Below are 27,550 nucleotides of genomic sequence, written 5' to 3'. Positions count from 1 at the left end.
GTCACATCACTCAGTCCATTCAGCGTTCTCCTGAGTGTGTTTTGTTTCGGTTTACATGGTTAAAAACACTCTAAGGGTCTCAACAGGTATGTTCTGGTCAGAGAAGTAATGAGAAAAATGCCTACTTATATGTATATTTATATATGAACCAATACTGAAATAATATCACGGCAAGAATGAAGATACGACCTCTGCTCGAACCACCTAACTTCTAAATAATACATCATCATGTGATTACAAAACACATGGGCGATTGAAATAGGTACTCTCTGGGAATTTTATAATTGGAGTGAGGTGAGGCAGGTTTGCAAAGTTAAATTCGAAGGTTATTCTTGTCGGTTCCAGGTCATTTGTCCATAACCAAGGCTTGCAGATGATGACTGGTCTGATAACAGCAACACCATGGGGAGAATTATGGTTCCTGTCTGTGGCAAAACATAATGAATTTTTGAATGCAGTAATACAATCTTAAATCTTTGTCACCCATTGGCTTAGATGAGTAGAGAAATATACTTTCATTAAAAATTCAATAGGAGTTTTAATTAAAAATGTCCTCTTATATTTTCAATAATTTAGCTTCATTCATTTATTGCTCTTGAAAAGGAATCCACATAATGTGTGTACTGTTGCAAAGCTGCACTGGTGACACCACAGAATTTGAATTCTGCTTCTGACTGCATGATAAATGAGTAAGCTAGCAAATGAATAACAGAGTAAAGAAATGTGCAAAAACCTCAAGCATGAACCTGCTGATACAAAATATGAAACCACCCAGGGCTACTGCCGACCTGCTGCTGGCCAGCGGAAGCCATTCATGCCTATCAGGAATTCCAGTCAGTATGTGTCTGTTGGCTACATTGCTCACTACCTCTTTATGTTCTGACTTCACCATTAAGGTTAAAAAGAAAAGGCAAATGGCTAGGTAACTTCTGTTTCATGCTATTTAGATGGTGCAGATGGTGTTTTCTCCTGTCTTGTTACTTTGTTTATTTGTACTTTTTATAACTGAAGGCAGCAGATGCCAAAGCAAAGTTCTTACCTTCTCATAAGACCACAATTGGGTCCTGGAAATAACCAGCATGGAAACCAAAACACATCCATACATTTTTTCACCCTCCACACTAAAGTTAAAAGACAGCTACCAAAATCAATTCACTTTATACCGTTTACTGTTGACTGCAAAGTCCACTGTGATACAGTATTTGCTGTTAAAAATCATGTAGGTCATCTTTTCTGAATATTTTTTTGAATTATGACTCATTTGATTTCACATATAAGCTCACAAAATGCAAGATGATACACATTTGGACAGGTACGAACAATGCAGAAAACAAGCAAGTCAGCACCAAAACCAGAGGGCACAGAAAAAAAAAAAAAAAAAAAATGCTGCACAAGGTAACATTGTAACAATGATGAACAGCTCCAGCTGGCTTGCTGAGTAAAAACAAAACAAACAAAAAAAAGTTGCCCAGGTAACACAGGTGCATTTAATAATAAGTAAATAAATAATTCAGTTTCAAATATGCCATGATAATAACTCGGTTATGTGCATCATTGTGCTGTGTGCACACTGACAAAAAGTGAGAAATAATAATCTCTGTATTGAAAAAGATTTTGTGAAAGTAATAGAGAGCAATTATTTTAATAGCACTTTGTGTATTTTTATTCAACCTCAATATAATTAAGCCAGAAAAGCCAAGTTGAGGACCAGTTTGAATCAGTTCTGTGATAAGAATATGTTGCCCAAAATGTCTAACAACCTCATGACTGAAGCTAACCCGTCCACAGAAAGCAGCTGAGTAGAGATTTTTTTTAAATATTAAGTCCTCAAACAGTCACCCACTGCTTATCCAACTCAAGATTACTTCCACGGTGACTCCTGAGGGAGCATGTACGTGTTCTCAGAAACCCTCCATCAACTGCTAAAACCCACGTACTTTTTGTAACCTGTGACCCCAATTTACAATTAATCCTAGAGCCATTGTGTCATTGATTCCACTCGCTGCCTCCGGGGTGACGGTCACGAGTGTGTGGCAGCTGTTCATATACTCCTCATAAATCCATAACCTCTGTCACTGCTTTGCTTCATCATCCACAGTCCTCATGTGCTCTTTTCCTTGTTTATGTCAGTGTAGCAGCGCTGTGTACTTTCAAGACCTGACATTGCTCATAATAATTAAAATCATTTGGAAGGCTGGAGCCCATACAATAATAATAGCAATAATAATAATACTCATAATAATAACAATAAACATTACTGCTGTGAGTGGGCTCTTTTATTCAGCCAGCAGGACAGACAAGGCGGTTTTGGTATGATTACATAAGCTCTCAAAGGAATTCTAAATACTTACATTTATTAATTATTCCCAATTCCCAATCCAAATTACACAACCTTTTGAGTTAGAACAATTGCAAGTACATAATGCTTTAACACAGATTCTGTCATTCCTTCGTTAAGGAATGTGTTTGTAGATTAACAAACGCTTAACAAAATTGTTCAGCAGGCCTCTTGTTGCTAAGGCATGCTCATAGACTTTTTGCTGTGTTGCACAAACAGGATTAAGCTACATATATCTCAGTGATAAGACTGCTAAAGTAAATTCAAAGGGCTGCAAGTCCATTTCACGGCTTATGTGAATGCTATATGCAGTAGGAATTATTGGGATGTGGACTGCAGAGCGCTTGCTGGATATTCCGCTGCAGCAGAGATGTGTCTGTCCAGCTGATGCTGAAAAATCCCATCATTTATGCTTCAACAATGCAGATGATTCTCCTTACAGAGCAATGAACCCAGCAGTAGTGGTTAGAAAAATATGTGTTAGTGTGTCTATGTATATATGCAATACTTTTGCTTTCTGTGAGTGGTAGTCTGTGTGTGTGTGAGAGAGAGAGAAAGAGCAAGAGAAGGGGAGTGTGTGTTATTGTGCTTGTTGTTAATTAACCTCATCTCTGTCTTCTGTTTTCTCTGTAGGCAGAAACAAACAACACAACTGGTATTTTTAAGCAGGTTTGCTAAATATTAATACGTGGGATCATGCAGGTATGGGACTAAACTGGCAGGTTTAAAATCACTAAATGTATGAAAATACTACTAAAGCTGCTGTTGCTATAATAGCAGGCCCTAGTAATCAGTATTAGTAACAAGTTATTTAGAAATGATATAGACACAGTGTGGGAAAATAATAAATAGTAATAAACATTTAAAAAAGACTATTGGTTAATGTAAACACCAAAAAAGGCCATCTAAACAAAATAAAACTTATTCAGTTATCTGGTTAGCTGATGGGCTGACTTTAAAGCCAGTCTGCTAGCTTGCTGTTTTGTTTTTTTTTTTGTTTTTTTTTTTACCATTTTCCTGTTTTACACTCGTATAACCAGTCAAAGACCTGCAGAAAAGGCATTTCAACACCTTGGAGCAGTGCAGGTGAAGGCTTTAACCTCATAAATGGTCACAGTTCTTGAGAAAAGCTACTTGAGTTCTTGAGACTGACATCTCATCTTCATCATCAAGATCCGAATTCATCTGTATCTGTATGAAGTTATGGACAACTGCTTTTCTGAGAACCTCTGCACAATGTGGAGCTGCGCCACTACTTTGTAAAGAAAGCAACATAATACATTTATCAAGATGACAATCGCAAAAAATTTCTCTGAGTCACTTGGAGAAATGAGTCTAATTTTGGCAAAATCTTAGATTGGACAAGAAAATGACTGCTATAACTTATTTTTCAGTTTTTGTTGTGCAAAACTTGACAGATGACATTCGTCTCAGATGTTGCATTGATGTTAACAACTAAGGAGCTAAGAGACTGCACAATTTATCATGAGATGCACTGAAGCAAAAATATATATCCAATAATATATTTTCTATTCCTCTGTGGGTGTTACAACACTGAACAACATATATAGTATATTGTGACATTTCTTTTCCCCGTCAAATGACAAATTATCGCATCACTTTCTAGAGGTTGAAACGGGCAGTAAATATTTGAGTTTGCGCCAAGACGTCCTATCAGATTGTGCATCAGTCACGCTTGTGGTAAAACTAGGCCACATCAAAAGGGGATAGTTTGCACCTGGTGCTTCAAATGATGTCACCATTACCAAAGGTTGATTGTCTGTGACAGTGAACCAACACTGGGTGCTAACAGTGAGTGTATGGGCCAATTTGATATGTCTCATTGGTAGGAAAAAGAGCCACTGCAGTACTACATTAGCAAATGGCATTCACATCATTACTCATGTTGTGTCATGGGAGCAGAGCTATGAAAAGTCAATAAGGGAGAGAGACAACTGGCTAATCTTCTCCAAAGTGACTGCTTTACATAAACATTAAAGAAGAAAGGATGCGTATCATTCAGGAACGAGGTAATTCTCCGACATGCACGGAAGAGCGTACACACACTGACAAAGCAAACATCACTATGTTTCACTCTTATCTAAATCACAGTCACAAGTCCCTCTCAAAGTCACGGCGATAACACTTTTAGGAATTCCCAGTTGGTCAACTGCTTTACAAATGGCTCCCCCTTCACCATATTTAACAAACATGAGTGGGAAGAGAGGCACCCTGGAACTGCAAACAAGGGGAAACATGGCCATTAAAATGGTAAGCAGCTGCTTGGAGCGCCTGCGTCGTGTCCCACAGGGCTGGCTTCACCTTGGTGGGGTGAGAATGATGTTGATGCTTTGTCTATTTGATTCAGATGGAGAGGTAAAAAACAGACGCGTGTGATATATCAAAGGTGTCTGCTAACCGTGCAATTACCTAACCAGAAGGGCTTAAGTGATGGCTTCAGAACATAATCAGAATACTCATGCAGGGTGAAGCAGTTTGTACATCCGGAGTTGGTTACATGATATAATTAAAGTGTAATTTTAGATATTACAACTTTGGTTAATTCTGTTACTTTGGCCGCTGATTCTACTGGTTATGGCAACGCTGTATTCCCAAGTTAATTACCGAGATCTGGTTGCTACAACAAAGGCAGACTGTACTTTATTTTAGAAATGCACAGTTTTGAAGTGAACTGTCACTGGTGTTGACCTTATTGAGCGGACCAGGTCTCAGCCATTATGTTCTTGATGAATTTTTATAATAACAGTGACAAGGATTCCATTCTCATTTCATACTCTCTTAATCACTATTCAGTCAGAGTGGGTTTTTGACTCACAGTGAGGTACACAGATTTAAATTTGGGAAAAAGAGAGCAACTGATCTGCTGTCAGTACTGGCCATGAGTGACATGTTGGTGAAGCAGCACTATGGATCAGTGTGTTCCTACTTGATTTGAACATAAAGTGGAATTGGTTGTAATCCCTAATTACAAAGGAAAACTTTGCACATGTCTGTAAAATTACGATAAGTATGTCAAAGTTCGAAGTACGTCTGTAAACTGTGATAGTTGTTCATAACAATTAAGGCAATAAGTTGGCTTTGTTTTCACTTCCAAACAAATCTAGCTGTGGTCATTTTCAGACGGACAGCTTTACTGATGGCATTTCTAGTAGATTTAAAAAATATATATATAATAATAATTCTAATATTAACTTGTTGATTGCTGCAACTGAAATCAAAACAACTGCTGCCAGTATAACTTTTCAGAGTTCTTCATACTATTATAAACCACTGTTCACTGGCATCGCTTAAGCATTCAGAATAATGGACCTATTATTCAAACCAGCCTTCCTGGATCATTTCCTTATTTAAAATGATGATCCACAGGCAGGGATCACAATATCTGCAACCGCTGTGAGGAGCAGATAAAGAGAAAATCATACTGAGGTGCGGAATACATTTAAGATAATACTGTTGGCTAACACATGAAGAATCTATTTTTTTCTGGTAAAAATTGCCTAATATATGATCATTAAGGATTCTAGAGGTTATATTCAGTCCATCTCCAGGGAATTGACTGATAGGTGGAGACAGCAAGGGGAAGGGGAAAAAAAAACATAAAACTGGGCTAAATTAGGTTTTAGAAAATCTATTTCAGCCCCCAACTAGGAAAGCCATTACTGCAAATCCTATAGACAGCCCTGAAAGCATGCAGGTTGGCCGAGCACCAGGTCTAGTAAAAATGAAAGACTAACGAAGACAAAATAATCAGCTGATGGATCTCTCTCACTCCCTCTTTCTTCTCTCTCTTCCTAGTCAGCTGTATCTAATAATACACTAAAAATACCTTGAGATCAAAGATGGTACTTGTCTTGTTTCATGGCGGTTGCTTCTGTATATATGGATTATTACAAAGCTCTTTTCTTTGCACATCTTACATAACACTCTTAGGTTAAGGGAATACTTTGTGAAAAAATAACCACAATTCATTTTCATAAATCATAACGATCTTATGTAATTTAATGTCTCTGCTGCTGTTAGAAAACTACACCTCCAACAACTGTTTGAGCTTCAGCTGAGAACACTGAAGCAGATGCCATCTTCCAGATGTGTATAGTACTAAACCAGTTTGTGATGTTCACCAAGGCTCACTCAAGCATAATCGATTTGTTTACAACGTTTGTGGGTCACAGGCGACAGATCAGCCACATGAGAGCTGGCTCATCCTTTTGCACATATGGGGACCTGTAGCAAAAACAAACACTGAAATCAGGCGAGACTGTTTACCCAGCTCATCATGCAACATCCAGAGGAATGGCAGCTCCCTGTCACTAATATAATAAATATGGGTTTTCAGCTTTCTAATTACAGCCAATCACAGAGAGGGGAGGCTTTGCGATTTCAGGATGCGAAGCGAGATTTAACAGCTGGTTTCTGGAAACCATCTTAGATTGTGGGATTGGAGGAGACAGCTTCACCGGGCACGAGAAAAGACAAGATGCACCTCATTAATCCTTCAGCTGCACAGATTCTCCACATCCTGGAGCTGTGATCATTCTCTTCAATGCCACGCTGAGACATAAGAGGCTGCATCAAGTCGCTGTTTTACCTTGATACAAAATAAAGTGTATAATTTCCTCTTAATGGCTCCCTACGGTGCTGGGAGTGTGCATACTTTCACAGTCCTGCCATTAAAAAATAAGCCTTTGAAATTGGTGGTGATAAATTGTAACAATGGCAGCATCTACACATCATTGATCTCAGAAAAATGAAGGTTGTGGTTACAGGTGATTGGGGAGCTACTGAGGCATATGGAATAAATCCTTTAGAGGAATGTCAGACAGGACACACACACACACACACACACACATGCGCATGCGCCGTGTACAGAAGCAGTTTGGTAAGAACAAAAGAAATAACAACACTTTAGTAAACGCTGCTTGAATTGTGTTGTGATAAACATCTACACTTGTTTTTTTGTCATTTGCTGAAAGGCAAACAGCAGAAATTTATCATTAATTGGGATTTTCTTTGTTGTAACTAATAACAGAAGTCACTAAGGGTGTTTTCAAAATATTTACAGTAGCACCCTCAATAATTACCCGTTACCTTTATGAGTCAGGTGAGCAGTTTTGTGTTATCATGACAGGTTGTTTTGCAGCAGATCTTCATTTCTGCATCAAAAATGCATCCACACCTTTGATGTCAGTTCTTTTCCAAATCAAGTTTTCTCTGCCTGCTGTTCTCAACGTTAAGGTGACCTCTCCTTCTAACTGTTAAGGACGACACTTCTAGCTTCTGATCAGTCAAACACTTGGTAAAACAGACTCCCACTGGCCTGCAAGACAATGTGAAGGGAATAAGAGTTTAAAGTGCCTCCAAAGTTGGTTTAAAGATGCCTCAAGCAAGAGGCAGTGAGATGCCACAATAAATCCATCAAAACCTTTCTTCATAAAGTTTCTAGGCCAACATGTTGGTAAACCGCTACATTTTTACATATCGAACAGAAAAAAAAGTGGTAGACTGACATCCCATGGAGGCTGAGTGCGTCTGTCTTTTGCCTTTCTCACAAGTGGGTTGCAACAAAACATCTCTAGTTCTTATGATGTGTACATGGGAATGTTTCAAAGCAACCTCATCTTTGGGCAGTTTTGATGCACATGTTGAAATCCAGTTCTAATTCAATATATTGGGAACTTGAATAAGATTAAGATTGCTTACTGCTTATCCATTTGGCGTTGGGGTCATGAACCTTGAAGTTTTTTCGAAAGAGGTCTCCAACAGTCACTTTGCCTTTGAGAGCCAGGCGGTCATCCTCACCTGCAAAAGAACAATTACACAACAATTACAGCGTCGGCGTCACCTCAACACTCATTAAGTATCAATCACAGAAACACGTGTAGGTTTTCCACTCCATAACAACACGTTCTCATCGCAGGTATTCAAATCCCGACACTGCTTTGTCAAATCTCTCGCCATCTTGTATAGATGCACAAGGTATTGCAATTTCCCAGCCTGGGATCAATAAAGTATATCTATCTATCTGTCTATAAGGTACCCTTTAGCGTCTGCGAATGACAAATCCATCTTAACAGAAAAACCTTTGTAACACATCGCTAATGGGAAATGGCACCTAAGTTATGTTTAATCACAGAAACTGCTTGGTTACGTTTGGGTAAATAAACTGGTGACATTTGGTGAGACTGAAATATTGGCATTTTTATAATCCATGCATAAGGTCTTACATATGTACATTTTATAAATATCATGTCAACATTTCTGAATGTTTCTATTTGTTTCACATGCTTTTCAAATAAAATGTTCTAACACACACACACACACACACAAAAAGAGATATGAGCTCCAGCTTTGTTTGTGGCAAGTGGATAGTGGATGGCAGAAGTGACTATACTTTTTAAAGACATTAAGGGACAAAAAGCAGATGTCTTTAAGAGAGATGTCAGGTTAATCAACAGTGATCATTTCCAACCCTTTTGGGCATAAACCTAACCAGACCTTTAAGGCAGACCTTGGTTAGTTCATCTCATTAAGTAACCAGCAGCTTGTTCTGATGAGAGTGTGTGAGTTATTCCACTATTAAATAGTCTGGTATGAGTAAAATGCTTTTACCTAAAGCTGTAATAGCACAATGTATATTATCATTGTGGTACACTTAAAACAGAATCAAAACAAACCATTTAGTAACGTCTTTTAGAAGAACTTCAACATTTTGAAAAAAAAAAAAAGAATAGGTGCATAACAAATAAAATGAGGTGCTATGAAGAAAAGAAAAAAAGTAAAGATAAGAATAATTTTCTTGCTACTTCTGACAACAAAAACTGACAGAAAAAATTAAAAAACATCCTTTCGACACATTTTGATCTCATCTCATCTTAACAACCTTTTTCTGTGGGCTGCAACTGTTTCACCTTTCAAGGAATAAAAAAGAGAGACAGAGATTTAAAAAAAAGAGCAACGTCTAAGCTGCCTCAGGTCTTTGATTAACACTAGTTTGCCTTCTGATCATCAGGACAGACACGCTTATTTACGGCAGATTCCTCCTGCAATTCATATCAGCCTAATTTCATCCATCAGTGCTCATCATATTATCTCCTGCTACATAATATGACTCATTTCATCTACATATACATGGTGGGAGGATAAAAAGGATATGGCAATATGTTGAGAGGTGCTTTGTCTGGCTTGTTTCTTTTCTTGCCTTTAATGTCCTGCTGTTGAAAGGTGGAAATCAAATAATGTTGTCTTACATCCAGCGAGAACCTTCGCGGCTAAGTTTCATTTTGGCAAGTTTTGGCTGACTTCAAAAATGTTTTAATGCATTCTGTCTCCTGCACAAGGAGGCTTTGACAGGACATGGCAGGTGATGGACATATTGGCTGCTGTGAGGATCAAAGCTGTGCTACAGGACTGTCTTCCTCGGGTGTGATGTTTAATCCGTCTGTTAAACCTGTCTGTGTCCATGCTGCAACTGCCGTTTCATAGGTGAGCTAACACATATTAAAACTTGGTTCACACATTGTAGCAGGGGTCAAGAGGGAACCATTATGCAACATGTCATATCGTACTCACATTTGCAAACTGATTAAGTCACAATCACACATGTTGGTAAAGTACACACTGGACAGAGTGAGAAACAAACCTTTGTTAGAAGGCAAAGGCCTCAGCTATCTGTGACCACATTCCTTAATTTTAATCTGACACATGCATTGATGCGTGTTGCAGCTGTCAGACAAGTCATCTCTAAAGACCAGAGGGATGGAAGAAGGGGGGGTTCAGGCAGAGACTGGCGACATAAAATGACACTAAACATCTTCCTCTTGTCATGTTAACACCGTCACATTACAAACCGGAGAGAAATATTGTTTAAAGTCAGCCTTTTGATGAGTGTGAGATCTCTACAGCTGGCTTGGATCATAAAAGTCTAAGATTAAAAGTCAAAAAAGTAACACAAAGAGTACTATTCACACTTAAATGACAGTTGTGTGTCTTAAGAAAATATTAAGAAGTTTTGTGATTTTTTTATATGCAGTTCAGTTTTGGGGGTTCCACTCAAATACACCTGAACAGGGGCTGTAATTGCAATTTTTATATTAATTAATCACCATTTTTTGACATCTTGTGACTTTTCCTTTTTAACAAATTCACACATGTGGTACACACATGCATTTCCTTTTTCCCCCCCAGACAAGATCAAGTCCATAAATGTTTTTAGCCCCAGTAGCTTTTTACAGTCTCGGTTTGGCTCCAGGCTTTTATTTCTCCAAGATATTCCTTTCCCTTCTAAAACAATTCATCCATTTTTTTTTTTTTAGAAAGAAAGTTTTTCTTTCACTAAATGAATTTTTTTTTTCGCTAAGTAAGTTATTTTTTCTTCCTTTTTCTTGTCACCACTAAAAATTGCTTTAAATTGCAAGAACACAACAATGACTCGCATTCACGTGTTAGCGTCAGCTGTGTGAGAGCTGCGTGTGGCATACTGTGCTGAACAGATGGACAGACACTGAATCATCCTCAGTTCCTCCTTGATTTCATCATGGGGGACAAAAACACCTTTGAAGGCATCTGCTTGGTTCATCACTTGAGTTTTGCATGTGATTATCACAGTCACCAGACTGTGTACGGACTGCGGGGAGATGCAATAGCGCACATAAGTTGCAGTCTCCCATCAGATGGGGAGGTTTAAAGGGGGTAAATAATGATTTTATAATCAGTTGGATAGTTAGATTTATGGACTGAACACAGAGGCTGAAAAATGAAGCTTAAGTTGACATTTCGAATTACATTTTTATATATAGCACAATCTCTAATAGGCACATCCATTTTCTGTAGTTAAGTATGTCTTTATCTCACCCCCACAAAGTGCTGTGATCATAGGCAGAAATTTTGAATTAGTTTGATGAAAGTGAACTGTCAGCCTCAGCAGGGCCAGCTTACTTGAGCAGTTTATATGCAAATGTGGCACAACTTTTTCTTTTTTTAATACAATGGAAAGCTGGGGGAGTTTTGATCAAACATTGAACGTGGCTATATGAAAGACAGGGTTCCCTATGTGAGTGTTGACTGCAAAAGGAAAGGTAATCTTATCTAATCCTGTGGAGGTTTTGTCGGTCTTTCGTTCTAAAAATAGAGATTCACTACATGAATGAAAAACCTAACAAACAACAGTGGAACTTAGTTTCTGTTTTGAGAGTTAGTGCTCATTGTTTTTATCCCTGACTGTAACTTTATTGTTTTGGCTGACTCTCAGCCCTCTCCTAGTGTTATTTTTGCCCACAGCAGACAGCTGAAAAAGCTCTAATAACCCACTGTGCTCCACCAGCTGAGCACCAAACAGCAGACAGATAGATTTAGCAACTAGCTGGTGAACATATTGGAGCATTTAGTAGCTCCGCTGGCAGGGCTGAAGCTACAATTGACTTTCGGGATGTTTAGCAACCTGCAGGGAGTTTACACACTAATGCATGATGGGTACTTTGATGATGGCACATATTTAATAAGAAACAGCAAGGTGAATATATGTGTATAAGTTAAGACAGTACATCTTCTATGTGCTGAGGCAGTGGTAGTAAGAAATTTACTCTTTGACATCAAACACTGACACCAAAGACAGAGCCAAGAAGCCAAGAAAAATCCAAAAACTACAAAGCAAATATTTGCAAACGTTACAGCAGAAGAATGCAGTGGCGATTGCAATAACAAGTAGATTTAAACAGTCTTACATTTACAACTGGCCCTTTGAGGACAGCCAAGAAGCTGATGTGAAATTCAGTTTGACTCCCCTCTTCTATAGCTTATTGTGGGCCCTCATGCAGTAATCTCTGTGACTGCTTGCGTTCAGCTACACCTTACGAAAGTAACACGTGTGATCCTCCCACAGTTTCAATTAGCTGTCACTCTGTCAGTCAGCGTGACATCCCACAGTCTGAGCAATACCCAGATGCCAACTGTGAACATCTGCCCTAGTTGTACTGATGTAGGGAACAGAGCAACCTCTTAGTAATATGGAGCCATCAATTGTAGCAGGCATAGGTTTTCAGAGAAGGAAGAGGAGAAGGAGACCAAAACCCTGTGTGTGTGTGTGTGTGAGAACAAAGTGGTTGTCAGGAGCAGTTAGAGACTGGCTGGTTTGTCTGGCAGGGGAGCATCCATCAACAAACCCTCCTAACTGAGTGGAAACAACATGCTCTCATAACTCCTTACAGGGGCTGCACAGCCACAGTTTGCTGCTCAGAGTGAGGTGCCTTTGTTCCCAAAAATGGTCCTCTCTTGATGTGCAATTATAGCTAAATAATTTGTTCTGAATGATTGCTGTATTTGACATTTTAAGAGGAAAATTCTCCCCAAAGCACTTAAACAATGTCAAAAAAAACCTCCCTCCCTCTCAAGTTGTTTTCTTTTTATCACATTTTCTTAAAAGAAGTAGAAAAACTTTATTTCTTTTTAAGCTTTCTTGTACCAAGCTTAATTTGTTTTCATTCTAGTGCAATGAAGTGCTTATACTTTTTATTGTTTTAAATACAAATACAATACAAAATGCTCTTGGATTTTTTTTCCACTGAAAAACCTAAATTGTGCACACAACTGCCTTGAAAAGATGCTGTTTGTAGCAGTTACAGTAGAGGTTTTGATAAGGCAGAACATAAAGATAGTAAGCAGTAAGCGTGGTATCGGTTGTGAGATCACTTCCTAAGAATAAAGACATTTTTGCCACATTCACTACTTTTTTTCACAGGGAGGAATTCATCATAAGAGGCAGAGATAGCAATTTCCTCACAGACTGCAGTCTGAATACCCACATTACCACACAGGACAGAATGCAATGCACCCTCTCTGGAGGTCATCATCAGCTGTGTGTGAAATGCAATACTCTTTTCAGTGGTTGTTTAAGATTTGAATACCAGGTTTAGGCCAACTACGGCATCGTGATGGGAAAGAAAACATTTACTGACGCTCCCTCCGTGCGTACGTATGCAGTGTACAGAAACTAGGGACATTTTGCCATTTGTTAGGAACACCAAGTCCAGTACAATGCCTAACTAATTATCAAATCTGTTCTATTTACAACCGCATTGAGCAAAAGGTGCTGCAGCTGAAAAATGGAAGATGTTCAAATACACTGTGTAGCTGCCCAAAAATGACATTAATTTTTTGATAATACCAAAACCATGGACGAGCCTCCACTTCTCTTTTTCACCATTTTGGAGGCTGATTGTGGATTACTCGCTCACATTCAACCACAAGATCATTAGCAAAGCCACCCATTTTGAACCGCAAAGTTTGGCTCACAGTCTGCTTTCCAGCTCACCCCATTCCACAACTGGAAAAAACATTTCTTCATTTTTTTGTATTGGGCCTAGTCATGTTGAAAAAGAAAAAAACTGTTGGTATTAAGGTGGAAGCTCATAAAGCACCAAAGCCCAAACCAAGAGAACACCCCCACACCAACACACAGTGGTGGTCGTAAATTTTACTTAACAAATGGTTAAGTTTGAGCAATTCATTTGAAAACTCCAAAGTCTGCTGTGTTTTTTGTGCTGAACATCTCAGATCAACAACACAGAAGCACTTAAGGTCGATCTTTTCCTTTAACTTGATAAGTGCAAAAAATATATTAGACTCTGCAGAATCCTGAGATTTAATTAACAAATCAATCCTGAATACGATAACCCCAAGAAGGAACAAAACAAACTGTCTTAACAGTAAAAAAAATCTTTGAGAATGATTTAAAGAGCTGCATTATCTTGAAGCTGGTTGGGATGTCTACTTAATCCTTACCAACTTTAAAAAACACATATGATGAGGCCGGAGCTTATTTTAACACCCCAAAAGCCTCTAAAACACCAAACAGACAGGCCCTTAGACGGGCAGTTTTCTGGCAGTCTGCTAGAGGCCGCGCAGTTGCTGCAGGAACTCAGTTCATGTCGAGACTTGGAGCGGAACAATCGTTCTGCTTGAGAACACAGAGCTGACGCAGAGTGTGGACGGATTAGGTCGAGATACAAGCTGGAGACACCACCCGCCTGGCCTCCACTTTCTGCCTGACTCCTGCTGGCCTGCCTTATTTGGAAGTGGCACGTTAAACAGCTCCGGTTCATCTGAGTCCACGACAAACACCCTGGGACAGGAACAGGTCACAGTCAGGAGGTGACGACGCGTTTTAGGCCTCGCTGCTTTGACACCTGCTGCTGGGCTCTGCGCCGGCGATATTTGTGCTCTGACACCTGTCTAGATCTCAAAGGATTATGTAGAAAAACAATGAATTACTCTCAAAATTGCTGACCCTGCTGTGCCACCATAGCCCCCCCACATGCTACAAAACATTACCTGTAAATGTCTGTGACAAGAAATCATAACAAAGGGCGCAGTGATTATTGTCTGTAACTGCATTATGTGCACACACACTGGCAGTTCAATTGAGTGATTTGGCTCTGGCAGCGCATAAAACCACATCAAGGTTCTTTATGAGCCTTGGATATAAACAGATGGTCTACTGATTAAACTTTAATCTGAATCTGAAAACAGAAAATCTGAAGGTCACTTTGACATCAAACTCAGATGCCTTAAAATAACAAAGGCGAATACACGCACGAGTCCAAAATGTGCATGTTGTGTGTGTGCAGGGAGAAGAAGGGCTAAGCGAAAGAGACAGATGGGGACTGGGTTTATGAAGAAAGCAATGTTGTGCAGACTGATTTCAATAAGGTTTAGTGACCTTCACTAAATGTGGAAGTTACAGCAACAAAGTGTGCCCATGTGGTAGTTAACTGTCACATTACAGCGGGTGACACTGCAAATATTGTATGAGAGTGTGGCCCACACACAAGGACAGAGATACTGACAAACACACTGTATTCTTTGCGCTGTTCGTGGTGAGACTGACTGCAGAACCTAATGGGCATGTCTGTGCATAATAATAGCCGTGTAAACAGCGATGTGTGGTGTGTGGTGTTGTGACCTGCACCACCACCGCCCCCCCTCCACTCCGCCCCTTTCTGCGCTGTGTACCTGGTGTCAACAGGATGACGGAGGTGACGATCAGCGAGCAGATGACCAGAATGACAAGAAGGGCGATCGCTATTCCCTTCCAGTTCCTCTGCGGAGGGTTACTGCCCACCAGCTCCTGCAGAGAGAAAGAGAAAGAGAGAGAGAGAGAGAGAGAGAGAGGAGGAGGAAAGACACGGTCAGAAACAGCTAAAAGGATATTGTGGGAGCGAATCAGAGTGCGCAAGGGACGACAACAAAAGGAAAAGAAAATGTGACAAGGACAATATGTGGGATATGAGACAAAAAAAGAACGGCATCTAACACAACTGAAGTGAGGAAAAAGAATCACAGGAAGAATAAATGGCATACTATTGGAAAGGAAAGACGAGTGTGTCAGTCAAGGACGAACGTGAGTCACAGTCACAGCCTCTCGGCTATCAAGGAGACATGCCAGCAGCAGCAGCAGCAGGAGGAAGTGTGTGTGTGTGTGTGTGTGTGTGTGGGGGGGGGTTCTTAATGAGCCGAGCATCAGCGGCCGTCACCCGCAAATGAATGTGACAGATAAAAATGGATCTCACGACACGTTGGTGAATTGCATGGTTGACAACAGCTTGCCAACAGCAGAGAGAATCTTTGGGGTTGGGAAAAACGACCCTGAGTTATGAGGAACCTTGAGGCAATTTTGATTTTCTTTTTTTTTTGTGTGTGTGTCTGACCGACAAATCCAGAAACAAATTATTCTATTCCAGTTTAATATTGTTAAAGATGAAATTTGAATTTTAAAGAACGAATACAGCACAGTATCACCACAGACTATAAAATGAAAATAATGGAGGGAATGCAGCTTTAGGCTTATTCCCAAATCAAATAATATTCAAGAGAAATGTATTAGACAACCGCTGTGTCAGATGGCTAGGTTCAGCCAAAAAAAACAAAAACAGAAATTTAATGAGCACAACATTTTCTGAAAATATTACAGCCACAATTCAAGACAGTCCGGTCAGAAGTTATGAATGACTCTAGATGAGGTTTAAACCTCCAGTTTGGAGCTAAATGTACTCAGCCTTTCCTCATTTTACAGCTCAACAGCAAAATCATCTGGTAAAATTCTGATTCTTGCTTTGTCTATGTAATGTAACGTAATGTTTTGTTGTTTTGATATTATTGATAGAAATATATTCTGTTTTCACGTTAGCCTACTAGTGCTGAAAATTCAGATCAGACGGAAATAAATCACAAATAAACATCTGCATGCAAACTCTCACTAGCCAGCCAGCGTGGTCTATGATGTTTATGGGTGATCTATAAGTAATCATTAGAATCTTAAAATTCGACTCAAAACATAAAAATACAAAACCTACAAGTACAGAGATGCTAAAATCAAGACTATATGTCATCTCATGCCCACATTAGATCTTGTACTTAATGCACTTTGGCTAAAAAGCACACATGGCTCAATGTGAGACAAGACAAAGAATTTCCACCTCAGCTTTGATTGACCAGGCTAACGCACAGACCACCAAAAGCAGAACTGAAAGGGACTCAAAGAAAGGATTCAAAGCCCAAACAGAAGAGGATTAATAAGTTCTTAATTAGTTTATAGAGGACAAAAAGAGCGAGGCGGAGCATGTGCTTTGGGGACCTGTGGCTGGGGCATTAATGAATTCACACTAAGGCTTTAATGACAGTGAATGGCTGATCCATGAAGCAAACTCTTCACTGACCTCATTCCCACCTTAATTGAAAGGAGGTCCAAGACATCATTATCCTGCAGATAAGAGCAATTGGGGCTATTTACTAGATCGCACATTACCCACATTCATTACAGAAATAAGTTATTAGCCTCAGCTGTATGACCAGAACTGTGACAGCCACAAAGCACAACATCTTAAACAGAAACAACAAGAATGAGTAACATTTCTATTCAGTTTGTGAGCTAACAAGTTCAGATCACTAATTTGCTCTCCGTAAAAGGGATTCAATCAGCATGTGACAAAGACTGGAGAGAGTAAACTTTAAGCAGCTGTAATTTTATGACTTTAATATCTCAGCTTTTTGCTTTAATGATGTATCAAATCGTCGTTGCCCCATGAAAAAAAAACAAGAAAAAAACATATCTCCAAAATTTGGTTCTTCAAGGAGCATTTTATTTACTATGCCCTCCAATGACGTGCGGTCATTTACGATCCTCCAGTCTCATTTTTATGTCCCACCAAACTTGATTGCAGGCTATTCTACATCTGCACTTAACACATTACGCCAACAAAAGCTTTTGGTTTGCATTTTATATTGAAGTCAAGATAAATCATGGGCAATAAATACCCGACACATCAGTTGCGTTTTGTTTTTCGTCGGACAGCGACGAAATGTTCTTCAACATGGAAACACAGCGGTTTTGTAACAGGACTCTACAATACGATTTACGTTATAACCATCACTTCTTGTTAATTAACTTTGTTTCAGATATATTTTCTCTATCAGTTTGGAATGGCAAATGGCTGTAACCACTGAAATATCCAGAGCTGCAACTAATTCAGAATTTGTTTCAGAAAAAAACTAAAAGTGAACTGAATCATTACTGCTAAGGGTGATTAGTCATTAGCAGGCCACATTAAAAATTGTAAGTTCAGTGATTGAGTGTTTTGGACTCAGTGTTGCAGATGACTTTGTTCCATCACAGGCTTGTAACCCTTAATTTCTTTTATAACAAATGACCAGATGTTTTCTGAACCTTGGAAGTAACATCTAAGATTGTCTATACAGAAAATAAACAGGACGCTTATTTCCTACTCCCTCTTGCTACTTGCTAAAACAAAATAAAGAAATATAAGCATATTCATGTTTATAGATACTGACTTTATTGGTACTGACAATCACAATTTTTTAAAAAAAATCTTGGAATTTTTTGGGGAAAAAAAGAAGCAGTAGGTGAAGGCTGAGTGGCATCAAGAGGCTTTCCAGTATGGCTCATTAAAATGCAACAATCATTCACTCATTCATATGATGTCAGAGATACATGAACTGATGTTTTTTTCCCATTCTGATTCTCTGCTGAGCCATCTCTACGGAACAATCTTTATTCTGTCCTGCAGAACAAAAAATCTGGATGGAGGTTTTGTGAGTGATAGTGTATGATAGAGGGGGATTTGATCTATGGAAAATGTTGACAAAAGAAAACAAGCCCTACAGAGAGCAGCTACTTATATGCCATAATGAGATGTAAAGTGAGCACAACAGAGTGCTCAATGTATATAATACACAATAAAAGAGAAGACAGATATTCTCATGCAATACCTGGCAACGCCTGTTTATTTTCTTCTATGCAAAATGGCTCTGCATCGTAGATAACGCAATCTCAAGCTGGGTATGATTCAATCAGAGCGTCATAAATTTGACAGACCTGTGTGTGTGTATGTGTGCCTAATCGGAAATGCAGACGGTAGCCTAACCTGCAACTACATTTCCAAAAGAAAACAGAAATAAAAACAGAATGCAATCATTAGCAAACAAACCATGTTAACCGACAGTGGCTTCACAAAGTGTTCCCGAGTACATGTAGTAATATCCTTTATACAATCCATCCTGACTTGGAACAACTAAGCCTTTCATACCCAGTCGTGATACTCTCACCTGTCACCAATGAACTTGTTTACCTGTGGAATGTTCCAAACAGGTGTTTTTTTTGGTGCAAGAGCTGTTCAATAGAAGTTATAAAATGCACCCACAGTTGTTGTCTGAGTTATTGGAAGAATCAACAGAATAATGTAAACCAGCTAAGCGTAGTGCCAACGGTATGGACATTACCACATAAGAAAAGTGTGTTCACTTTACATACTTGCAATCAAAATCTAACTCCAGCTGTCTTTTACTGTGTATTATACATACATTTGTTCCCCAGAAGACCTTGCACACTGGATGGAAGACAATTATTATGAAACCTTAATATTAATTATTGGGTCTATGGTTGGTCATATTATACCAACAAAGAAATTAAGTCAGAAAAAAATTGCAGTGATGACTGTAGTGAGCACTCAACCATCATCACAGCCCTAATAACATCAAATATGAGTTTAACACTACGACTTGCCAGAATGAATTTTTACTGGGGTCCCACTCAAATGACCACCTGTTTGTCCTGGGAACTCACTACATTGAAAACCTATCAACATCACTGCGCACCTTGCCGCATCTTGCTGCACAGGTTTCAGCCTGATGCGTGCTGTGGAGCAAAAGCGATTTGCTAAAGGTTAATCTAAATGTCCATGCAATCTGGTTCCATTTATCTGTACGAGAATCGAGGCAGCTGTTCACTGAAGCACCAAAATCTCACAGTGTAGCTCAGACCAACAACTCATTTCCAGGTGAAAGTTTTATCTTTAAATCCTCCCCATGTTTCTTTCTGTTGTGGGAGGACATCACCATCAAACATTAGTGACCTTTCTCCTTTGGTAGACAGACAACAGACAGTCTGTTCTTTCTGTCTGTCTAGTGGATATGAGATAAAGGTTGACTGGACTGTCCAATGACAGTAAATGTTCAGCTCTACTACTGTAGGACACGCCAACACATACACTCTTCGCAGGTGCTACAAGTCTGCAGCACCTGAAATTGCTTCTCATATTTTCTCTCCACATTCTGCAGCAGTAATATCAAGCATGCTGAATTATTAACTGCAATGTTACAATGACTAAAGAGTCAATGTCACACAGAATTTCCATTTGGATCAGCATCTCTGTGAGAACATATTGACATTGGAAACTATCCTGCAAAATACGAAAAAAAAAAAAAAATCTTCTATAGGAGGTCTTTCTCACAAAGCGAATCAGTAGCCATCACTTTTTTTTGTCCCTGAACCTGGAGGGCTTAATGGTAACCACATATTCAGTCTGGGTAAAGGTGCAGACACAGGCTGAGAACCTTGCCTAACCTTCGTGATCATGCCTCTCTGATCTGTAATTATAATAATAATTGGACTAATTAGCTAGACCTTATGGGCTGAAGTAATGACAGGGTGATTACAAGCGACATTGGCAGAAGAGAGATGAGGAATAAAATGAGCAGTGAGGAGGCAGAATATCAGAGCTCGCAGGAACAGAAAAATAAATAACATGTTGGGAGGCTGCAGGAAAATTCACTGACAGAATCGCTTGAAGCGTGACCAAAACATGACAGAGAGGGGAAATAAAACGTATGAAAATATATGTACAAGATCCTGGTGTTGTGTCCATGGTAACTGTCATGTTTGACTCTGAAGAGGATGTAAAGGAATCACGAGCGTTGATTGCGTGCTGAGTGTAATACATGACATTGTTGCAACGTCTCTCAGTCGACAGCCACAAAATTAATCCAACACTTTTCAGTAGTTTTGAGTATATAGAGCCAATTCATCTCTTTGAATGGAAAAAGCACTTTACAACCCACAGTCTGTTGGACCACAGAAAAGGCTCAAAGTGCTGGGTGCTTGGCTCAGAAGCAACAAGTTGTGCATATTTGGAGCTCCGATCTCTCATGATGTGTCGGGTAAAGAGCTGAGGGATTACTAGTAATTCTAATTTTCTTCGCTCGAACACATTGCAAAAGTAGCTTTCCATTATGTCAGGTTTGTTTAAAACATGTGGTGATTTCTATTCCTGTGAGGTTTGGAAAGACGTGCCCTGCAGGGTTTTACTGCAGCATAAAAGCCACTCAGTAGTTTCAGCTCATTCCAAATGCAGCTGGCCACATCTCGACTAGCGAGAGCAAATAGATGCCTTCCATAATAAGGTAAATAACACAAAAAAAATGCTGTCCATTACTGCATTATCTTTGACTGATGTTCCAATCTGGTGTCTAGTGTTTTTTCTTTTTATTTTAGATTATTAACTGTATAATATAAAGTAAAAGTGAAGATTAAGTAATTTATTCTGACTTGAAAAAATAATTTCATACTTTTTTCATACAGCCTTAACAACCTCAACCAATATGGCGGGACAGCCTGAATGTAGACTAGGAGGTAAAGCCAAGGGCAAAAAACAATCGCAAAGTGCTTGGTGCACCACTCAGCTGTTTGCAAAGTTTATTCCAGTGAGGATGCTTTCATAGCTGAAGGCAACTCAGATGTTCATTTCAACGTTTATTGCTCTTTTTTTTTCTCATCTGCACTATAGTGGCTGAACAGTCAGAAGACATTGTTTAGGGACCCATAAAATCCCCAATGGAAATTACACTGTTGTTGACTGGCACCAAGAAATATGGTCAATATATCACTGGCTCTCACACATCTCCACTGTCTGTTGAGTACAGAATTGATTGTAAGATCAGACTCTTCATATCAGACATGCTTACAGTTTATCATCTGAAATAAGTTCTTATATCAAAAGACTGTCATCTCCTTCAGACTCCCAAAGCTCATTCTAAATGTGGGAATAGCACATTCCTTACCTAAAGCAAATCAGCGGCCAAGCTGGTAATTTGAGGGTTGCCTCAACATTCTTCCTTTAACAATTATTACAAGACCTCTGTGCGTCCCCTTCTAAGGTTTTTGTCACTCAGTACAGAGCTTCCAATTGCTTTTGTGTGAAACTGTGCGGCACAAACCATTTTAAACTTGTACTTTTCCATTTAACCAGAATTCATCAATATGGTGGCAAAAACAATGGGATATATACTCGGGTCTGAAACTAAAAAAGTTGCTTGGAGCAGGACAAGGCACAAGCCATAAGAAAGGCTGTGTAGCCTGAGTAACTGCTCCATTTGTGCCAGCTTTATGGGACGCTAAACTGGAAATAAGCACTGTCATTGCCATCTTAATAGCTCAAACTAAAATGTCGCATTCGTGTGTAGGCTACATATGTTCTCCCTGAGGATGAAGTCAAAATGCCTTTGGGCTCCAGCATTAGAGACAGTATAGGTCATTAATTCTGGATTCTGGATGAATATGTTGAAGCCTAAGCATGCAGTGTATGTGTTATCAAAAGGAATGTGTGTGCATGTCTGCATATTTTTCATCAGTTCATTACAGAAAATTAATAGTGTCACTAAATTGTCATTGTCATTTGGCCTGCATCATAATACACTGAGAGCACAATGCTACCGGAGACGTATGGGTGGGAAGGAGCTCGCAGGGAGCTGCAGAAAGCCTGAAAACATCATGGAAATGCAGAGAGGGAATTACAGTCTGCCACAAAGAATGGAGTATTTTTCTGCTACAACCAAACAGACTACAGCAACAGAATATTATGAGCCAGTCAATTTTTAATTTGTGCACTTATCCAGAAAGACATACAAAAGCAGCCAGTGACACTTTGACAGACATGAGATGGCACATGCTGTTAACAGAAACAAGTTTGCAGCTAAGTGGATCAAACCTGTAACCTTGCACAGTCAGTACATCGGGTACTGACTGTGCAACAACAGATGCAAATCATAAAATAATGAGAGCGATGCCTCTCAACATGACAGGTCTGATGTCGTCTGATACAGCGAGTTACAACAGACGCTGATAAGAGCAACTGCTGTGGCACATTCATCAGAAAGAATTTAGTTGACACTTTCATCCTTAAAAGCTTTGGCTAAGAAAAGTGCAACAGCATTATCCAGAACAATTAAATCAAATGACATATTAGGGTTTAAATTACATGCATTTTAACTGGAGCTGAAGCTTACTGTAAATGTGCATTGGAAAAACCTGAAGACATACAGCAAAACTGATGCAAAGCTTCCATTAAACAAGCAATCTTTGTAAATAACCAGCAGAAATAAATTAAGGTAAATTACTGTCCCTTTCAGCAGAAAAAATTAATATCATATGAAAAATGATTTTTGTAATGTTACTTTTGAAATACTGCACTATAAATTTAATGTCAATGACCACATTTGATGACAGTAGTTTTCATTACTGTATTGACCTCCCTTCTACACTGTACTCAATTTTTCCATAAGAAGAGACGGCAAAGGTGTCATTTTAGCTGATTTTTACAGTGCAGAGATGTGATTCTAATCCTCAAATAGAAGGATTTGGAATCTCTGCTTCTTTCATCCTTCTCAAACGGACTTCATTTCTGCAAAAATATGAGCAGATTAATCTCAAATCCAAATCCTCTGCTATTGTTTAAGTACTTTTAAATACAGATGGATTTTCTCTTATGCCCTTCTTGGTGAGACTTTCTAGTCTTTGAATAAAAGATTTCAAAATCACAGATCTCTTCCAGCTCGGCGCCTCACAGGTCACACGGCATCAACGCTGTGTGACTGCATCCAAACCCATTTGGGCAATCTTGTTGTTGTCATACAATGATGCAGCAGCAGTGGGGCTGTACACATAAACAAGTTGTCTTGTTTGTTACTCACGGCAGGAGAACTAATTTCCAACTGGCCAGCGTGTCGGTGTGTGTGTGTGCACATTGTTGTCGAGCTTCCTCTGCCTGGTTTGTTTGATTTGCGAGTGAATCTCTTCCAGTCCATTAGAGAGATGCTGGGAGGGCGTCACTGCCAGCTGACCTCTCTCTGCACAGTTTGCACTAAATCACATCTCTGTAAAATACCATCTCCGTAAAATGAGCCAGTGTGTATGGCACGGGGCCTCTCTAACGCTGTGGAAAGCCATAGGAATGTTTTTCTTTTGGTTTTTGACGATACAAAGCACACTTGGATGTGATTTGCATGTTATGAACATTGCTCCTGAACTGGAATCTGTCAAAGCGAAGAAACCCCACAGCTCATTGCCTATGCCATAACTGATAATATATGTACTTCATATAAAATTTCTAATGCAGCGATAGCCCATTTGCATGCAAGTACACATTCTGTAGAGGTAATTAATCACATTTATTCTGTATAATTTCCCTCATTCCTGTGGAATCAGAGTGAGAATGATGAGGGTTTTTATTGGCGAATATCCCCTATAGTCATAGCTGCTTGGTGAACATGCATATGACATGGCTAAACAAGTGATGAGGCAAACCCATGAGAAAACAAATGTTTTCTGCTCCTCTCATGTATAATGCAGGGGAAATGTTTTTCCCCCTCTGTTTTGAGCCTAAAATTACAAATCTTCTTCAGAAAACGAGAAAGACGGAGTTTCTCCTCATTTCATCATTGTTCCTGTGGCACTGTGTCTCCGAGTCTGGGGAGGCAAAACGTCACTGCAGCTCCACTGAATCAAAGATCAATCTTCATCTATTCATTTCATTTCAGATCTGCTTAGACTACCGTGCAGCTTGAAAATAATGAAGTCTGTGGTCATCCTTTGTGGTCAGCTCTAATGACAGATGTCTAGTGGCATAGCACTGGGAAATGTTCCAGCATTACATTAGCCAAGTATTTGAAGCCATACCCTTGTGTGCAAATGTGTGATGTGCTGACTCTGTGAGTCACTACCAAGTCCAAGACCTCAGACTTTAATTGGATCTGTATGGACTTTCAGTGACAAACTTGAAAATAAGCTGTGTAGCTGAAGTCAATGGTTTTGCCTTCAGTATCTTAAGTCTCAACACATTTTAGAAAGCAAGTCTTGAGTGATACAGTAAATGACTATAAACTATAGGTCAGTATTTATATATGTCAACACTCTGCAGAATTAACTGAACTGTTCAGAAACCTGCCTTACAGTTAAATAAGCTCACTATCACTTTTTTTCTGTTGGGTTGGACAACTTTCTACAAGTCACATATTCTTTAATTCCTGCTGACAGAGCGTACACAAACTTTAGTGTTCAAGTGGGTAATTCTGTCAACTTCAGCTATGGTTTACCAAGACTCTGTTGTCACTGCATTATCAGTTAAGTATAGGTATGGTTGTAAATTGTATGCAGCCCCTGATTGGTCAGCACCAAAACATTGACAAACCATGTTACTATTGTTATTTATGTTACATTAATTAATTCTAACATATCTGGGCCTTTCAAATTCCTAATCCTAATGATAGCATAGCTGGCTGGTTTGGTTGCCACTGCATGACTTCATGTTCTGTGCAGTCACAACTGGCAAAACTTTGAAAAGTTGGCCTCATTTTACTGCAGATAAATGGATTATACGTAAAGGGGTTTATAGGCACAACACCCAAACCTCATGAAACACAAATACAACACTGTTACATCCCCAGTGCAGCTTCATCAGTACCAATAAGTAGTGTAAATATCAATGAATTCAATCAATAAAGATAACTGTCCCTAGAAGTGCTTAAGTAATAAAGACTGAAATGTAAAAATTGACTGAATCAATCATAACGATTTGGCACAAGGTCTTAATCAGACTGTTTTACAGGATGGATAAAAGCACAGCCTACTCATTTCATATATAGTATACGAGACAAAATGGCATCTTTATCAATTATCAATTTCTCAGTACCCGTGTCCAGATACTAATTGCAACTTTAATTGGTTAAATTTTGGCTGGGAAACTTGCATTTGCATTTCATCTCCCTTCTCTCTGTACCCATAATTCCTGTCAGTCTCTCTTTGTCAAATGTGGACGACTTACCTAAAAACGTGCACAATAAATCCACAATCAAGGTGTCCAAACAAACAATAACAGAAAAATATTCAACAACAAATCCTCAAACAAAACAACAACTACTGTAAAAGGCTTACTCTAGTGACTTTTATGCCCTTCAATGATTTTTATGGCCTTAAAAAAACAATAAATAAAAAAAGGTTTGGTTAAGTTAAGGCAACTAAAATGATTTATTTAGGATTTTGGCCAAGCGTAAAAGAAATCACTGCTTCTACTGTTTGGAAAATATGGCATACTAACAGTAGTGCTGTTGCTTTTTATTTGAAATAAAATTATCATTGAACGTAGAAATTGATATTCAGTGCAAAAGCACAACCGTCCCTGCCTGAGGCTTTGCAAAAGTATCCGACTGACTCAATCACTGACCCAAGGTTCTGTCTTTGCTCTACGTTAATATTGTACTCTTGGCCTGCAGAAAAAGGGAAAAACTAGTAAGCTTTATCGAATGGATAATTTGGATGCATAAAGACTGTTTGCAGAGTTTGTAAAGTAAACATTAGTTTATCACTCATGTGGAGCAGCAGGGCATCGGGGATGAACATAACAATTCTAATTCTAATGTGGGGAGCACTGAATTTATTTTAACAACTTACATTAGTTTAAAATTGCCAGAACAAAACTCAAAAGCCCTAGCTGACTTGTATAACACAAGGCTGGATTGGATAATTGGATGAACACAGCTACTAGGGGATTTTGCACCTATTTAAAAAAAAAAAAAAAAGTAAAAAGTCTCAGTATTTATAACTATTTGTAACCCAAGTAACCAGCGGACAAGCACATGTTATATTGCTATTCTGCTTGCTTCTACTGAAAAATAACTGTTACATGAGGATCAGTTAACACTAGTTATTTGAGTTTTATGAGCTGCCAGTTTGCTGCTCAGGCTTACTTGACAAGGTCAAACAGCTTTGAAAGTGCTTTGCATTGGAAAACTTGTCAGCAGCTAACTGACTACAACTTCAGCTGAGGGGCTCTGAAGGAGATGAGCTGGGGAGAATACAGAAAAACGGAGGGAAGCAGAGAGAAAGCCGGGCAGGAAGACTTGACTGCAGAGACGAGCGTGTCCCTGGGCCCACACCCAGAGCCATTGGTATTCATGCGGCCAGGCGGCAGTGTCAGCGAGTGCTGCATCTCTCAGGAACATTAACAACTGAAAAGTATCTTTCCTACTGTTCTTATCTATCAGCCTTCATTCCATAGCACACACTTGTCGCAACACTCCAGCAAAATAAATTGCCGTCATGGAAACAATATGCACAGGCAGACGCGCTTGCTTCCTGGAAATGAAATGCCCCAAAACAGACTGCTTCCAGGCGCAGGGGTCTAATAAAAAGAGGCTGCCGCTCCTGTTGATGTTTACCCAGGCTAATGTATTCTGGCCCGCTGTTATTTTATCGCTCTCTCCAACAAAATATGAACATTCATGTAGAAAGAATAGACTTCCAGCCTCTTATCATTGCCATAGTGTTTGGCTGAAGTGCTCTCACAATGAAAAGTGTCTCATAGTTAAGAGTGTATATGAATCACCTGATTTCACCTCTCTTCTACAGTGGGGAAAAGAAAGAATCAACTGAGCTTGGGGTGGTTCCTTCATGCATTATGAACACCCAGTGACTGTGCCCCGTGGATGTTCAAATACGCTTTCCATGAAGGCCCTGAGGACTCGAACAAAAATCATTTGGAATGAAACATCAAAATCTGTGATGAACTCCCCGGG

At 39.3% G+C, this 27,550-nt stretch overlaps 1 protein-coding gene across 4 annotated transcripts in view; it reads right to left on the bottom strand.

Moving 5' to 3' along the window:
- The window catches only part of LOC124049588 (dipeptidyl aminopeptidase-like protein 6), a 179,840-nt gene that overhangs the window by 31,843 nt on the left and 120,447 nt on the right, over positions 1-27,550 (bottom strand). For all 4 annotated transcript variants that reach the window (XM_046371425.1, XM_046371426.1, XM_046371428.1 and 1 more), the window contains 2 exons: positions 15,365-15,479; positions 8,060-8,158 (listed from right to left, as the gene is read on the bottom strand). In XM_046371425.1, coding sequence (XP_046227381.1) covers positions 8,060-8,158; positions 15,365-15,479 — 214 coding nt within the window. The remainder of the gene's footprint in view (positions 1-8,059; positions 8,159-15,364; positions 15,480-27,550) is intronic.

This window comes from Scatophagus argus, chromosome 18 (assembly GCF_020382885.2).
Source record: "Scatophagus argus isolate fScaArg1 chromosome 18, fScaArg1.pri, whole genome shotgun sequence".
Taxonomy (NCBI): domain Eukaryota; kingdom Metazoa; phylum Chordata; class Actinopteri; family Scatophagidae; genus Scatophagus; species Scatophagus argus.
The sequence above is the reverse complement of the archived record's forward strand: the minus strand, read 5'-3'. Positions and strand labels throughout refer to the sequence as shown.